The sequence below is a fragment of the Zootermopsis nevadensis genome, unplaced genomic scaffold (assembly GCF_977971745.1).
Source record: "Zootermopsis nevadensis isolate Lab colony 2312 unplaced genomic scaffold, Znev_1.0 Znev_ptg000001l, whole genome shotgun sequence".
NCBI lineage: Eukaryota > Metazoa > Arthropoda > Insecta > Blattodea > Termopsidae > Zootermopsis > Zootermopsis nevadensis.
The window spans coordinates 5,105,923-5,122,440 of NW_028259133.1; the positions used below are offsets into that span (position 1 = coordinate 5,105,923).

Here is a 16,518-nt window from a genome sequence, read left to right on the forward strand (position 1 = left end):
TGACAACGGAAACTATTCTTCTTCTCAGGAATCGAACCCAGTGTTGAGGACTTCGTTTCCGTAACCTCCTCTTCGTGGCAAAAATCTCTGAACCTATCGCCGTTGTTCTGTCTCGCTTACTTTCAGAGTTAAAGGAACCGCCCTTGCCGAAAATCGAACTCAAGACACTTTTCCCAGAGATCTGACCTTCTAGTGTTCTCGCATTTGTCTTAAGGAATAATTACGCAATGTTTCTTCTCCACGAGCCACAAGCCAACGATTAAAGATATGGCAACCCTCTATTTCGAGTTTACACGTGACCAGTAAGTAGACTCTGAGGTATTTTCTAAGGGGAATTACGACAGTTTCATACAAATTCATCTTCTGGGTCTCGGACAGTTTTCGAGCTTGTGACCTTAGTTAGTCAAAACATTTCCCAGGAAAAATCAGAATTTTCCTTAGCCATTCTTCCCTAGTGCTTGCTATCCGAAAAACAGAAAACGTCTTTGCTGGGGTTCGAACGAAGGAAGCATTTTCTTTGGCACAGCGCCCGGGCCCCTCAAAAATCATCTTTGAAATTAATCAAGTGTGTTTAAACCGGGCTTTATTTTTAAATAAGGTCAATTTTAATCGTAGTTTTCTTCCGTCTCTACCGATTATTTTTAAATGTCTTCTCTTCTTATAGGGAAAGAACTTAGTATTAATTATTGACTTCTTATTTGTATGATTGAATGTAACCAAATTATAAGTTACAGTAATTATCCTTGTATTTTTTTTCAACTACCAACAATGTGTAAATATGGACCGACAATGGTCAGCCTTCATGTGAACACCTGCTTGCATAACAATGCAAGAAAAAGCATTGGAATTCCTAACCCATTCTTGCAACAATATTGGCTGAGCATGCCGCAAGGCTCTTTTCTCATTTATTATACATGCAGTTTAATTGCCTGAATAAACCGTATTGCAATCCACTCCTTTATCCAAGAAACTAATTGTTGCGTCATCTGTTTACTCGGCATTGTTGTGTTTCATTACTGCCGTCAACAATCGACTTTCGTTATTGCGGAAAGAGTCCTGTTGTGAATCGCTTGTACAAGAAGTGCGTCGTAGAGTAGATAATTTTGTTCTGTTAAAAACCTTTTAGAATATCACAGGTACTTATCTTAAATAAGAATTCTTAAGAAACCTGTGATACTGCCCTCCACTCTCTCCATTTTAGTTTCGATTCAATTGAACATTGCCGGTGGACATCGAGGTCTCTTCCTGTTGGAGAAATTTTGAGGTAAGGGATTCCTATTTATTATTATTATTATTATTATTATTATTCACATTCACGTGTTTTCATCTGCATTATTTAACTCGTGTAAGAGAATTAGGCTTGTCTTCTTTCTAACACAATTTGAAGTAATATTGCATTGCCTTCTGTTTGTTCACGGCATCATTGATAGTAAAATAATTTTAAAATAATAAAAAGTGTTTTGTAGCCCAGAATCTTAATAAAAATATGTGGATGTTAAGAAATCGAGTATATATTCTGAATAAGAATTCTAACTCTTTACATTTCTTGATAAAACGACATTGTTAAAACGTTTTAGGGAACTGTAAAGAATTTTGATTTCGGTTTTGTAAGCCTGTGCTCCTCAACCGATGATGTTAGGGTGAGGTAAGTTATTGGATAGGAGGCCTGAACGGAGGAGACCTCAGGGAAGACCTCGGCGTAGGTCGGAGGATAACATTAAGATGGACCTTAGGGAGATGGTACTCGATGGAGCGAACTGGATGCAACTGGATCAGGGTAGACCACGGTGGCGGGATTTTTGAACACTTTGATGAACCTTCTGGTTCAGTCAAGGAAGTGGGCAATTCTTTGACGAGCCGAGTACCAGTCGACTTTTCGTAGAATATCTTGCACATTGCAAAGTGTGAGTAGCGTGATGTAGACCTGATCCACGCATGCGGTAGAACAACTTAGATCTTTTGTGACTGTTCCCAAGTGTAATTCTCGCGTTAATTTGATAAATTTAAATGACGTATTGTACTCTAGTGTATATAAACGTGTAACTTAGACAGGAAAGTCCTTCATCATGTAAGCTCTTAAGCAATTTTAGTTCTACATAGGGAGAAAAGATCTCGAAAATTTTATTGTTATGAAACGGCTTAGCCTTATTTTTCCAAAATTTGTTTCTTAACTATATGGTTCTGCAACAAAGGTCGCATAATTTCTGTGGCATGTTTTTGTCGTAATTTTTTTAAAACGGTTCTCCAGAGTAGAAACAGCTAAGACTTTATGGTTTACATTGATATTTTATAAGTAATGTCTACGTAATTTACATATAATAAGTTTTAAATTTATGCGAGTAATGACAAACACGCGGCATGACTTAACATTGCCTATATCAGTCACATCTTCAGGGTGATTAAGAGAAGAAGCATGAGATGGGGGGGGGGGGGAGGGTGGACGCACGTGGCGCGATGTGGTGGTGGCGAGAGGTGTGCACTGGGTATTGAGGGAAGAGCCAGCTGGGAAGACCTAGACGTAGATGGGAGGATAATCTCAGGCGGGATCTATGGGAGATAGGAGTTGAAGGGGACTCGATTTTTTTGGCCCAGGGCACGGTCTGATGGAGGGCTTTGGTTAGTTCTGTGTTGAAACTTCGTGTTCCGTAAGCCGTCTAGGTTGTTAGTTAGTTAGTTACATGTCACATTTACAGCTTTGTAATTTTATGTCGGATCTCAAGAGGCATTTTTGTAACAAAGATACAAACTAACTCCATGGAGCCGAAGTCCTGCTTGAGAATCTAACAGTAGCCCAGGTAATCAAATGTCTCGCCTTTTATGAAACATAAAGATTCATGTCCGTGTTTACAAGACCCCGCCTCTAAGCCACACCTTCATTCCCCACCTCTAAGATCCATTTTAATATCATCCCAGCAACTCATACGACTCTCAAGTGACCTTTTCGTCTGAGGTCTTCCGATTAAAAAGTTGCACTTCTTGTCTCTGCCATGTGTACTACATGCCCCGCCCATCTCATCACCCTTGATCTGACAGCCCACAATTTATTAATTAGTGAAGAGATCTATAAAGCTCCATATTACGCAATTTTCATCTTTCCCTTGTTAGTAACTCTCTCGCAGGACCAGATATTATTCTCAGTACCGTGTTCCCTCTCAGTCACTCTCAGTTGATGTGCACACGCGTCAGTATGAAGGAAAATCTGTAACAGCGATGGACTGTTTTTTTTCAGGAGATGGAGTCAAATCAAAGTCGCAGCTGTTTTCAAGATGGCTGCAGGTGCAATTGCACCAAAGCATTGGTTTCTCTGAACGAGCTGAGAGAGAAGAACCTCTTGTGTGACGCGGTGTTGAGGTTGGAAGATGGTGGCTTCTTTCGAGTCCACAGAGTGATTCTGTCGATGCGTAGCGAATATTTCAGGTTGGTTTATTTACTGACGTTGTTGATTATGTGAAATAAGGACATAATTGACGTCAATTATGAGCCGGGATAGCTCAGTCAGTATAGTGACTAGCTACGGGCTGGACGACCGGGGTTCGATCCCCGACGGGGGCAGAGGATTTTTCCTCTAGCCTCTGCGTCCAGACCGGCTCTGGGGCCCACCCAGCCTCCTCTACAATGGGTACCGGGGTCCTTTCCTGGGGTAAATCGAGGCCGGGGCGTGATGCTGACCACTCACCCCCATCTAGTGCCGAGGTCAAGGAAGAGAGGAGCTATACCTCCACTCACCCCAAGCGCCTAGATGGCGTATAGTGGGACAAACTTTACTTAATTGACGTCAATTAGTGTGTGAAATGTTATATCCCCTTTGATGCAGAAACCTTTATTTTTATATGGCCATTTGTCTTTTGTTGTTTGTTCATTGTCATGAAATCTCACGGCGGTGAGGAAGAAGAAGAATAAGAATGTCTTCTGGACGTTTCGCCGTACAAACTGAGTGACATTTCAGACATACTTACTGCCTTCTTTCTTTGATGATGGGGGCAGTAAGCACCTCCGAAACGTCCGATAATTTCTACGACACAACACGACGCAACACCCCAGGAGATGTGCGTGGTTTTTTTTTTAATTTTTAAGTGCGGTTGTACGAAGGTGACAGTCAATCGATCTGGAGGGAGAAATAGAATCCATTTCCAAAACGTCTTGGTTTTAATACATAAAGACGACCGACAAAGTCCAGAAGGAAAGTGGTAATGCACCTTCGTCACGCCGTTGTCCACGAACATTGAAAGCTGCTGTGTGTTGCTCTGTCTGATATGAAATAAACTGTAACCAAGAACCTCACGAGAAATGTTTCGTTGTTAGGAGAGAATCGTTTGAGGATTTGTGCATACGTTAATTTGCTTGTTTCTTAAACAAAGATGCGGTGCGTTATTGAAATGAGAAATGAATTATAACCGTGAACCACTGTTTCTATTTTCCAACAGACGTTTCTCACGTCATGTTACAAGCTGTGCCCCTCTTTCAGTTTTCCGGCAAGGCAAAGTCTTTAATTCGTAATGAAAATTGTTTGTTGTTTGGTGATCACTTTTTAAAGGTCGCGTAGAAACATCGGCTTTTGTTTTAAGTTGTCTATTGTCGGAAAAATGTTTTGACAGAACCAATATATTTCATATTACGAATTGCCCAATCAGTGGACTGTACAGCCTGCGATGAATGTTAAAATATTTGTTTTAATTTGCTGCTTGGCTTTAAAATTTCTGTAGTAGTTGTTATAACCTCAGATATCTCTTGAAGGAGTCATGGGTATGTAAGAAACGAGGTGACCATTCTATAGTACAAAAGTTCGCTGCTTCCTATCCGATTTGTAGGTTAAATTCTGTTAAGCCTACGTCCGCTCTTGGCCCTCTCGCAGTTAATCTGGTCCCGTAAGTAAACACTCTGGGAGTTTTTGAAGTCTTCAGATAACAAAAATCCATCCACCACATTGACAGAAGGATACATTTATTTTGCTACGTGAGTCATAAAAAACTTAATGAGCATGACTTGTAATTTCCTGCTCGCCGTTTCTCCAAATCGACTGCGTCGTGACGTTTCAGGACCCTCTTCACGACAACACTGCACACCAGTGAGGAGACTGATATTCTCCTCCGCGGAGTCAGCTCAGACATGATGACCCACATACTGGATTATGTTTATTTTCGCGACCTGGACATCCGCTCCGACAACGCCTGTCAGCTGTACGTGACGGCTGACTACTTGTGTTTCCCGGACGTTACTGAACTCTGCTGCGACTTCCTCAAGGACTCGATGGACGCCGACAATTGTATCGGCATCATGCATTTCGCAAGGTAATCGATGTTCATTCGTAATTTGCTGTGACGCCAGCTTTGATCAAGAGAGCAGCCGAGTGCCGGGTCGGAGGTTAAAACCTCTGACTGAGGACTGGGCAAATTATAAGTCGTAAAAGTCAGGGTTGTTTGGCGGGTTATTATTAACGTGCCTGTAATTTAAATATTCTGATTCAACTCCGTATGTATTGAGCGTCATTATGACCAGCACATGACTGATTTCACCATGTAGAACGTTAATCGCGACCTATTGCAGGGTCATAATTAAATCTGTCTTCCTCTCGAATTACTTTTCTTCTTTTTCTCTTTCTTTCTCTGCTGTACTCCTTGCTTCTTACATAATCCTCCCAATATCAAAATCAACATTCAGCCCCACATCTTTCTGCATACAGCAAAACCTCTCTCGACCAAGCCTCGATTATCCGATTCCCGCATTAAGACACCGAATTTCAACCAGATCGGTTGCGATTGGTTTCCACCGGCGAGAGTGTTTAAAGCGATGTCCACGCGGTACAGTTCATTGATCTAACCTCACACGCAGAGTTTGCTGAGTATTATGAACACTTCAGGACATTTAGAGAATTGGTTGTTGTCGGGCTGGTTCCCGTAGACGCTGAACTCCTACTCCTTCTTGTTCATGACAAATCGACTGACATCGGCAGAATCACACCAGAACCCCCACTTCATGCGATGGACAGAATGACTGATAAATTCACTAATTTAATACAGGGACTCCCTCGAATAGCGCCCACGAGTGACTTTTGACGTCGGCTTGTGCGTGCGAAACGCCCGCATCATCCGCCGATTAGGGAAATCTGTATCGAGTCTCTACTTATTTGTTCATATCCATGACCACGTTCCCCTTTCCCTCGCTCGTCCGACTTATCGCCTTATCCGACCCGTGGTTTCCCCCATATAGTCCGGTTAAACGAGGTTTCACAGGATTAACACACGCAGTTAACACAATGTCGTTTCGCCAAGCTTAATGCCAGAATTAAAAATTCTACACTTCTGATCTCACTGCCTTCTTCACTCGCGTACACCGTCCCCTTGTTTCAAACTATAACTTTATCACGAGGACGAGCGGACATTGCCTGGGAACCTTCAGAGTCGAAAACTTTCTATTTTGCCCCGGTTAAACGGAGCGTCTCTCATCGTTGCCTCTCCACGTATCTGCTCTCAGTCTCGCTCATTCGGGCTTCGAATGGCTAAGGTAAAATCGGGAGGCGAAATACTGTGGTGTGCAAATGCTTGAGAATCCAGCTCTTGCTGCAGTGTTTCAATGTGTCAGAGTTCGATCCTGAGTCGGGTCTCACCCTCGCTGTCGCAGGTCTCACTCCTGCGTCGCCCTCGAGACTCGCGCTCGCCGCTTCGTTCTGCGCCACTTCGTGGAAGTGTCTCAGCAGAGCGAAGAACTACTAGAACTGTCTGTAGAGGAGCTGCAAGCGATAATCGAGACCGAGGAACTGAACGTGAAGGACGAAAAAGTTGTGTGGGAGTGCGTTCTCCGGTGGATCAACCACGACCCGGACAACAGGAAGGGTCACATCGCGGGCCTTTTGAAGGGCGTCAGACTGGGACTAATTGACGCAAAGTTTTTCAAGGAGGTGGTCAGTATGCCCCTGAAATCGTGGATGTTTATGGGAAGTGAAGCCCGCATTTTCAATTCCGTTTTCACACGCGTTCGTAACTAATTAATGGAAATCGGGAGCCTTTTTCTTCGTCACGTCTAAGCCCGTCTGTCTGTCTGTCCGCAGTTCCAGCTCGAGAACGTCTGAACGGATGTTCATTAGATTTAATGCTGATGAGCTTTAACAGAATCTGTTGACAGATTCCAATTCTGGTTAAAATCTTACAATAACAACGTGAAAAGTGCACAATGTTTTCAATGCCTTATTCCGCGCTAAAATTTACTGTGTAAGAAATCCCCAGATTCACTTAGTTACCATGGTTACAATAACTTCCTGTGGAATTCCGCTGGTAACACGATCGTATATGTGTGTATGTGCAAAACAAATATTGGATTCGTCCTTTTATGCAGATATGCGGTTGGAGATAATAATCGTCCTTTATTCATCGTCTGTAAGTTTGACAGTCCATCGGCGCTACAATCTTTTATTACAGTCTCAGCGTTCATCGAGATCCATTACGTGTTTCAGTTCAACTACAGCATTCCACCGTTAACTACATTCAAACGTCCACTCTGCTTGAATAGGAAAATCCTCCAACAGATTAATCACGTCTTCTGGAGCAGCGTACTACCTAACCAAAGACCCTACTGCCATAAGAAGCGTGTCTTAGATGCTATAACAATTTCACACATCTCCGACGAAATACATAGTCAACCAGAGATAACATCAGCGTGATAATCTTCAGCTGATTGACCACATAGGGACATCAAATATCTGAAAAGTGCAGCAAGATAGCTTCGTTCTACATCAAGAGTAAATTACCCGAGGGACTTCAAAATCACGGACAGCTTTAACATTCAAATATTTTAACCGTCATATCACGAAGCAGCCATATTCTTTCTTCCATTTCAGCACGTGCTTTAACCCTAGAGAATAAATGTTTCTTCTCTAAGTCAAATGTCCCGTCATTTCAGCCAATCACATCTCACGAATACGTGTGAAACAATCCCACGGATTCATGAAAACGTTATCTGCTTCAGATGTCTTTACAATTTAGAATTCGTATACACTAGTTTCGAACACTTAAAGAGAACCACCTGATGATGACCAGTTAAGGTCGAAACATGCAATGGCTCTTAATAGACATCGAGCCCATAATCACACGCTGTTGTGTTGACAGGCTTTCCACCCAACCATCAACATCCAGCAGGTTGCCTCCCTTGAAACTCGAAGCAACTATTTGTCATAATTTTCTTTCGATGTTACGTAATTTTGACGATTAATTAAAGTTATCGAATCAAAAAGAATGTGGTGATCGCAGCGTGCATCTCGCACGGGAGAGACGAGAAATAAATTACAATTTTTGAATGTAACTCAAAATGGAATCCTTACTGAAGTATTTAAGTTTCGATTGAAATACATTTCAATACATTTTTCTACGGTCGATTTAACCTTGATTTCGCATCTCTCCACAACCTGTGCATTTGTTAAGAGCGTCGTTACATAAACCAAAAAACATATTTACCTGTTTACATCTTAATTGCGTCATGTTTGTGTTATATCAATACATATATTTATTTTTCCAGTCTATACACAAAACTTGTTTTAAAATAATGTTGTTAAAATTATTTATAACATAATGCAATTTATATTGTAAATGTTATAAATAATTTTAACAACATTATTTTAAAACAAGTTTTGTGTATAGACTGGAAAAATAAATATATGTATTGATATTTACCTGTATATACCATAGTCTATTTCGGTGAGTTCCCAACAAAAGTATGTGTGAATTTCTTGTCTCCTCTGCAATGGAACATGGCATCCATTTCTAAAAGATCATAAGGTCCACATTGAACTGTTCAACAGGTATCAAAGCACCCGTACGTGACGGAAAATGAGGCGTGCGGACCCGTGATCTCGGAGACGCTCGCGTTTCTGCACGACATAGAAATTATGACGAAGGAAGACCAGGAATTCGTGACACCAAGGATTGCCTACCCGCGAATTCCACAGGACATTCTGTTTGCTATTGGTGGGTCACGTTACGAAAATCAGTCAGATTTGATCGAAGCGTACGACGTACGAGCAGACCGGTGGAGTGTGGTGAGTTGCACGCATTTCTACTCTTACCGTGCCCTGTTAAATGACGCCTCCGAGATAAAACTACTTTTCCTAATTTTTGCTTATGTTTACTAAGTAATTGTTTATTTAAGCTTAATCACAAACACCTCGTCGCCTCTTTATTTCGTGTTCGTTCATTTCAATTGAAGTAAAACATTTTTAAGGGAATCTCGAAAGAAATTAATTAAAAAGTATAAATACATAAATTACACACATGCTGAGTCTCATGAACAATGTAAGTTCTAATAGGAATCGACGAAGGATAATAAGTTTGCCTTAAATACCATTTACAATAAGCGTCCTACATCAACTGTCAAGGCAACCTGTCTGCTGATTTTAGACATGAAACGAAGTCATCGTTGACCGTCAGTGGATTTCAACGTAATAAATGAAGCACTGATCATTGTCGATGTTGGCCATCTGCGTGGTAAGGCCTCGTGAATTAGAAGGGTGACACACTGTTTGGGGTAGGGTGGGGAACGTACTGCCTCCATCTTTGCGTCGATAAAACCCAAAACACCAACATCTGTCCTTACCAAAGTACGAACCTGAAATGTCAGCTGTTGATCAGAAATTAATTCTACATTTGTCTGTCGAACTTGAAGGAGCACTTTTTAATGTTTGAGCTTCTCTTCGAGTCTTCCTCTTTCCTCCGTCTCTCGTAATTGCTCCAAGTTAATTTCTCACTGTCTGTGTCGAGTGCGGTAGGCCCGGCCACCCACCACGATGTAGCAATTTCGGTCCACTCTTGGGTGTTGCACCTCTGCCCTGGTGGTTGGTCGCTTGGTCTGTAATATAAGGACTTCACATCAGTAGACCAAGTGACCCAAAGAAACATAAAACCATAACTTGTCGTTCCTGCAGGTGGACGGGTTCGACTCGATCGGTCCGCGAGCCAACCATGGCACGGCAGTTGTCGGTTTCGACATTTACGTCATCGGCGGTACCGTCGGCCGCTTTGGAGGTTTAAGCTCATGTCACTGCTTCAACGCTGTTACGAAGACATGCCGCGAGATAGCGCCTATGCATGAATACAGGTAAGATGCAGCTTTCTAGCTAAGGAACTCCTCGGAACTGAGTCCTTCTTAAAAAGCTGATAGTCGCTCCGTTAGTCACGATATAAATGTGGGCAGGGACTGTAAGATTGTACCACTCACATACAGGAGGACATTTGCAACAATGTTGGTTTTAAGAATACGATTTGTTTGTTAATTCATTCGAATTGTGATTTACCAATGATGGGCGAACAATTGTGTTCTGCGAGAGGAAATACATCTGAATCAGCAATAAATGAGCATAGCAGAGCGTGTACTTTTTTCGTTTCAGATCCCGTTTAATGGTGGTAGTTCTGCGAGGTGCAGTGTACGCCATGGGCGGTTGCCATTATTCTATGATATACCGAACTGTGGGAAGAAAGGCTGAAAGAACGGCTGAAAGATACGACTGCAAGACAAATCAGTGGTCGTGGATCGCTCCCATGAACGAAGAGCGAGCCTATGCAAGTGCAACTGTTCTGAATGGTACGTAAATGCAGTGAAACAGAAATTTGTGAATTAGTGCTGAAGGCGAGGCGTCTGTCTGTCTGTCCACGTGTAACAACGCAAGAACGGTTCTGAGGTGGCAGTCGTTTGACTTCTGCCGACGTTTCAGCCGAACTTTATTCCTTCATCATCAAGGCATTCCTCTTCGCTCTTGAACTTAGTTTCCCTCCCTTCACTGTCCCATATTCTTTTACTATCTCCTTCTTTAATCCGTGCTACGTACTACGTTATTTCACAGACTGCAACGGCTTGAAGTTCTGAGTGTTCGATGGTGTCTTCTGCTCTTGTAAGCTGTCCCTGTGCGTCGTTTCTGCATTTTTAGTGTACACTAGGATCGAGTGTAAACAACCTTCAAACTATCAAACTGGCTCTCGTATAATAAAGATGTAATATGTTTTTGAGACAGTTAATAATCTCATGTAAATAGCACATTTTGTTATAAATGTACAGCATCGCTTTGCAGCCTGTACCGTACATCTCTGGCGCCAAATTTAATAAAATTCGTTTCACAGAAGAAGTATTAATAACCTACCATCATTTCCATTATGCATTGATTTAAGCACTTTGTGCTGTTTATATTAAATTTTATCAGTTAAACTCGTTTCCTGATTGTCTGCATTCGAAACAAAGAAACAGATAAACAGAGACAGCCGTGTCTGTGCAGTTTCTGTCACGTGAAGGGGACATTAAATACAATATCATTAGTAAAAGTAAAGTTTGTCCCACTATACGCCATGTAGGCGTTTGGGGTGAGTGGAGGTATAGCTCCTCTCTTCCTTGACCTCGGCACTAGATGGGGGTGAGTGGTCAGCATCACGCCCCGGCCGGCTTTACCCCCGGGAAAGGACCCCGGTACCCATTGTACAGGAGGCTGGGTGGGCCCCAGAGCCGGTCTGGACGCAGAGGCTAGAGGAAAAATCCTCTGCCCCCGTCGGGGATCGAACCCCGGTCGTCCAGCCCGTAGCTAGTCACTATACTGACTGAGCTATCCCGGCTCATACAATATCATTAGTAGATTTACAAATTTAAGTACGGATTGTCCAATGTCTGTGCTCTGCGTGGACCAGTTTAATTATAGCTAATTTGTTTTTGCAGACAAAATATACGTCGCTGGTGGATACAGTGGTAAGAATTCCCTAAACTCGGTGGAAGTTTATGACCCGGACACCAACCGATGGACGTACGTCGCACCAATGCTTTCTGAACGTGCCTATTTTTCCTGCGTCGCCTTCCACGGCTGTCTGTACGCCCTAGGTGAGAACTCTGGACATTCTGAGTGATGCTCCGCTATCCTTCTTACAGAATTTGCTATTGTGAAATGTTTTTCTGGTTTTCTTTGAGTGACTGAGATTTTATGAACAGCATTTTCTCCTGTCAATACGGAGTTCGTTTGTCAGTAATTTTAACCCCGATTCGTGGTTTCGATTACACTCTCCACGAAGAAACTTAACTAACTAACTAACAACGCATAATCTCTTGTAGTATCTCAAATAACGTATTCCCTATTTGTCACACAGTCCCAGTTTTAAAGGCAAATATTTTGTTCTTGTAGCAAGGAAATTTCACTTTGCCGTGCTGATATCCCCAAAAAGCCGATGGTTTAAAGCAGTCCCTTGGCAGTCTTTGATATGCGTCACTTGTTTGTTTTGAACAGTGCATCTTGTGTTGTTGTTGTTGTTGAACGCTATTTTCGCACGCAGTTTCATGAAGCAGAAAACAGATGTCAGGCGCAATTTCCTGATGCTACAAGTACGAAAATAATATTGTAGCTATTTCATCCTTAATTTCGTTCCTGGTACTAATACTAACACGGCAGGAGGAAATCAATTTTCTTCTTTGTTTTTCATTCATTCGTTCCGTTTACGGAATTACAAATTTTAAGAGCGTAAAAGACGGACGGAGTGTGAAGCATTGGAGTTACGAGAAATAAATACATCTAGAATGTTATAATTGGTAATGTTGAAGGTAAGATACCACTTGTGATACATAGGCGTAAGAGGAAGGATAATATTAAAATGTTTTATGGAACAAGACTTTGTGGGAACGGTTCAACTACTGACTTTTGTGAATAAGGTAATGAATCTTAAAGTTCCATTAAGGCCAAACATTTCGTGGTCAGGTGACAGAGTAACAAATATCAAGAAGGGCCCCGCTGAATGGGGTTAGAATAAGTTTCGTTTGGCAGCTTTTTTAATATCCTGTGATCTGTTACGGAATCTCTGTGTGTGTGTGCAGGAGGAAACAAGGAGACAGTAGGCAGGCTCAATTCCGAAAAGTATGACCCTACAGAAGACACGTGGACCGAGATCCCTTGCATGCGCGTTCTACTCAATATGTTCAACGCAGAAGTCATCGACGATAGGATCTTTGTCATCAGTGAATGTTATGACAAGAAGGTCGCGTGTTTCGATGACAAGGAAAATCAATGGTTTGTTTCTTTCCTTGATTGTTCAAGACTGTATAATCACAAACAGTTACTTTCGAAAATCACTTGGATGTGAACCGGTTCCGGTCGACATAACTGCGATCTTGTAGTGTCATAGAAGCTGACCGACGTTTCTCAGGGCCTTGAATACAAAGCGCGAAAAATGGGTGTAAGGAGGGGGATAGAATTAAAGCAGACGTTGCGGTCAAGCTGAATCGTTAAAGCAGAGGGCGAATGACTAGGAAATGCTAATCAGACGTAAACTGTAACTGCATTAATAAGAAGCTCTTTGACTAAGTTTCTTTGATCAGTGGTGCTCTCTTGGGCTGGAAGTTTCTGGCGTTCAGCACATCAGCATCGCCATAATCTCCGGCTTTCATCAAAGTGTTAGGCCAGTTTCAGGTTTAACGACGCCTATCAGACTCATGTTCCCATTTTTCATGGATGTTTACTTGGAAATGGCTGTCTCTTGGCGTGTTTGACCACGCAGTCTCCTGCCATCTGTTGACGGAGTGAGTAAGCAGGTCCAAAAATACCCCAGAAGACAGATTTCTTTATATTTGTTTGTGGAAGAGCCAGAAATCCCACAGAAATTCGTTTCATTTTGGTTTTTGTCTGTTTTACGTCCAGCAGAACCTCTCCAGATTTATTTTTTGGTGGGACAATTTTTTTTTTTTTGAAAATCTATTGCTAAAAGAGGGAAATATTGTCTCGGGCGCATGTCTCAAACAAGACACGCGTATCTCTCCAAAGAAAGTGTGTGATTAAATTTATTATTCTGACCGAAGGTAATGGCTTAATGAAGTTTACTAAAGGCAGATAGCGCAGAACACAAGTCATTTGACTGCGTTTTAATACACACATAACCTCTCCCTCCAATTTTATGTAATAAAATGTATTACGTTATAATAGCGCGTTGGCCGGGTTTCTATGTGCATCTGAGTAAAACAAAGATCACGTGGGAACTGTTCTGAAATGTGGTGTGGCAATCGTGCATTGAATTCCGATTGGTTAATTTTTTTTAAGTTTGTCTGGAAACAAATTATAAGCAACGACATTTCGGCAGAAGCCTGTGCCCTTAGCTTCAATCAGCTTTCCATTCTACACAAAGACAGAGCCAGCCTCTCAGACATGGCATTCTTTAGGTCAACACATTTTACGACTCGCAAAGATAATTCTTTTACACTTATTCTACTCCGAAATCTCTGATATTTTATAACACCAGAAGAAAAAGTATATATATATATTTTTTAAGAAAATGGATAATTTCCTTACATAAATGCACCGACATCCAAATTACATTTCGGTTCGATTTATATTAAATAAATTATTTTTGGTAGAAGACGCATTCCTTCGTGAGTTACATCATCTCATGTTGAGCTACATATTTTCTGTAACCGTGTTAATGAAATGTGATAAAATGTTTCTTGAGTGTAGATAATACTGTTGGATGATGAAAGACGGTTTGTTTTCACTTTTAATTTTCAAATTGCAGGAATTCGTTGACAAACATGAATGTTCATAAATTGCTGATGTCGACTTGTGTCATCAAGAACCTGCCGAATGCAAGCGATTACGCCTACAAACACAGAGACAAATTAATGGAGGAGAAACGTAAAAAAATGTTGTATTCGACAAATCAGTAGTTTGCAGTTGATTACAACCACGACGAACACATTAATTTCAATTACTTTCCCTATGAAAATAATGTAGAAAACTAGGAATTGATGTACGAGCTACAAAAAAATATATAAGAAAATTATTGTTTGCAGCAAAGAATTAAAAATTATTTATCCTCGTTATTTTCTGCTCAAGAAATTAATTATTTTACAGACTTTTAATTTTATCTAAAATGTTACCATCCATCCACACACAGCAGTTTCAACTTTCGTCTTGTCTTAAATAAATCCACTTGTGGCGACATGTTTCGAGTTATGAAACCGTCTTCATGGTATTAGGGGAAATTTAAATATTTTGATTCATGAACGTAATTTACAAAAACGTCATTACGAAAGCAACACACTGAATTTTGTATTTATTTCTGGTCTACGTGTGATATTTTAAAAAAAATTGCAAAATTACATTTGGCTGAGTTGCCCCGATATACCGGGTAATTGTGTCATGTCCCTGGGAAAGTAACAACCTTTTCAAATGCCATGAAGATACAGACGATGCTTTCAGATAACAGATGTATTTATTTATTCATTCGCGGTATTTTGTGAGATACTTTTAAGTATTTTAATGAATAAGTACAAAATATTACCACAAATACACAAAACTAAGACCCTTAATTTAGTTAAGATACATACAGAGTAATAGAAAACTGTGACAGCTGTAATCAAACGGGGAACTCACGGCATGTTTCCGAGACAAAATCAAATATACATTCAGCTTAACAGATCATAAGCCGCGCCTGAAAGCAGACTTTACGCCGTCTAACTGCCTGGTACCTGGACAATACCGCACCAGAAAGTGCCATTAACCAAGACACGTTATTTATTCTCGCCCGAGCCCATTGTGTTTCAAGACTGCAGATTCAGAAGAACAGACTTTCAAATTAACGAACAAGAACACAAAGCTACACTTTCCGTGCAATCTGTTAACTTTAAAACATAGAAGAGAGAGATCAGATTTTTCTTAACCACAAAGAAACGACGACAACTCAGCTCGAGACTGTTTCTATGATGTCACCAGAGATGGCAGTGCGAGCAGAGCGCGCTCATTTAAAATCTTTTGAAAGATAATTTGGGTGCCGTGATCCCCCCTTCTTATTTCCCCTGTTGTTAGACACTGAGTTTCTGATCGTTTACGACGGATATTAGAAGCAATTTTAAGCATTTGTTTCACCTCTTCCCTTTGGCTGAATGTAAAAGAACACGCAATATTCATATTACTTGAAAAAAAATGCGAATTGGCGTAACATATATTTGAAGTGATTTAATATCGATTTTAGACAATCGGAACCCTAGTTTTCTTGGACAGTGACTTCAGAAGAAATTAAGGCCCTTAGAGTGTTTGAAAGAAGGATGATTAGAGAAGTCTGTGGTCCCATAAAAGATGGAGAAAGCTGGAAAACAAAACTAATAACGAGATACAAGGTGTATTACAAGTAGCAGATATTGTTATTTAGTTAGTAAGTTAGTTAATTCCTTTTATTCCTCTGGGGAACATAGGGCTGATATAAAGCTCCTCCACCTCACTCGGTTGTTGGCGAGTGCCTTTATTTCCTTCCAACTTTTCCCCTGTGATCTTGCTTCCTTTTCAATAGATCTCCGCCATGTAATCCTCGGTCTTCCTCTTTTCCGTGCTCCTTGGGGGTTCCAGTCCAACACTTGCTTTGAAATGCTCTCACCCTCGTTCCTAAGCGTGTCCCAGCCACTTCCATTGTCTTTCCTTGATCTGTTGTTGTATTTTCGTTTGATGGGTAATTCTCCACAATTTTTCATTTGAAATATTTTCTGGCCATCTAATTCTTAGAAGAAGCCTTAGACATCTGTTGATATAACTTT

General features: G+C 41.1%; 2 protein-coding genes across 3 annotated transcripts in view; one reads left to right on the plus strand and one right to left on the minus strand.

The window, feature by feature from the left end:
- Positions 1 to 16,518, minus strand: part of NimA (Nimrod A) — a 126,181-nt gene that overhangs the window by 6,350 nt on the left and 103,313 nt on the right. The window contains exon 9 of one of the 2 annotated variants that reach the window (XR_015536946.1): positions 9,592 to 9,831. The exons of the other annotated variant lie outside the window; for it this stretch is intronic. The gene's annotated coding sequence lies outside the window, so the exon portion shown is untranslated. The remainder of the gene's footprint in view (positions 1 to 9,591; positions 9,832 to 16,518) is intronic. 2 annotated transcript variants of the gene reach the window in all.
- Positions 1,058 to 14,776, plus strand: LOC147875169 (kelch-like protein 10). Its single transcript, XM_087355289.1, has 10 exons — positions 1,058 to 1,264; positions 3,230 to 3,417; positions 5,037 to 5,288; positions 6,619 to 6,898; positions 8,789 to 9,025; positions 9,908 to 10,080; positions 10,370 to 10,563; positions 11,680 to 11,838; positions 12,820 to 13,012; positions 14,505 to 14,776. Exons 2-10 carry the CDS (start codon positions 3,233 to 3,235, stop codon positions 14,653 to 14,655), a joined length of 1,824 nt encoding a protein of 607 aa, XP_087211415.1. The 5' UTR covers positions 1,058 to 1,264; positions 3,230 to 3,232; the 3' UTR covers positions 14,656 to 14,776.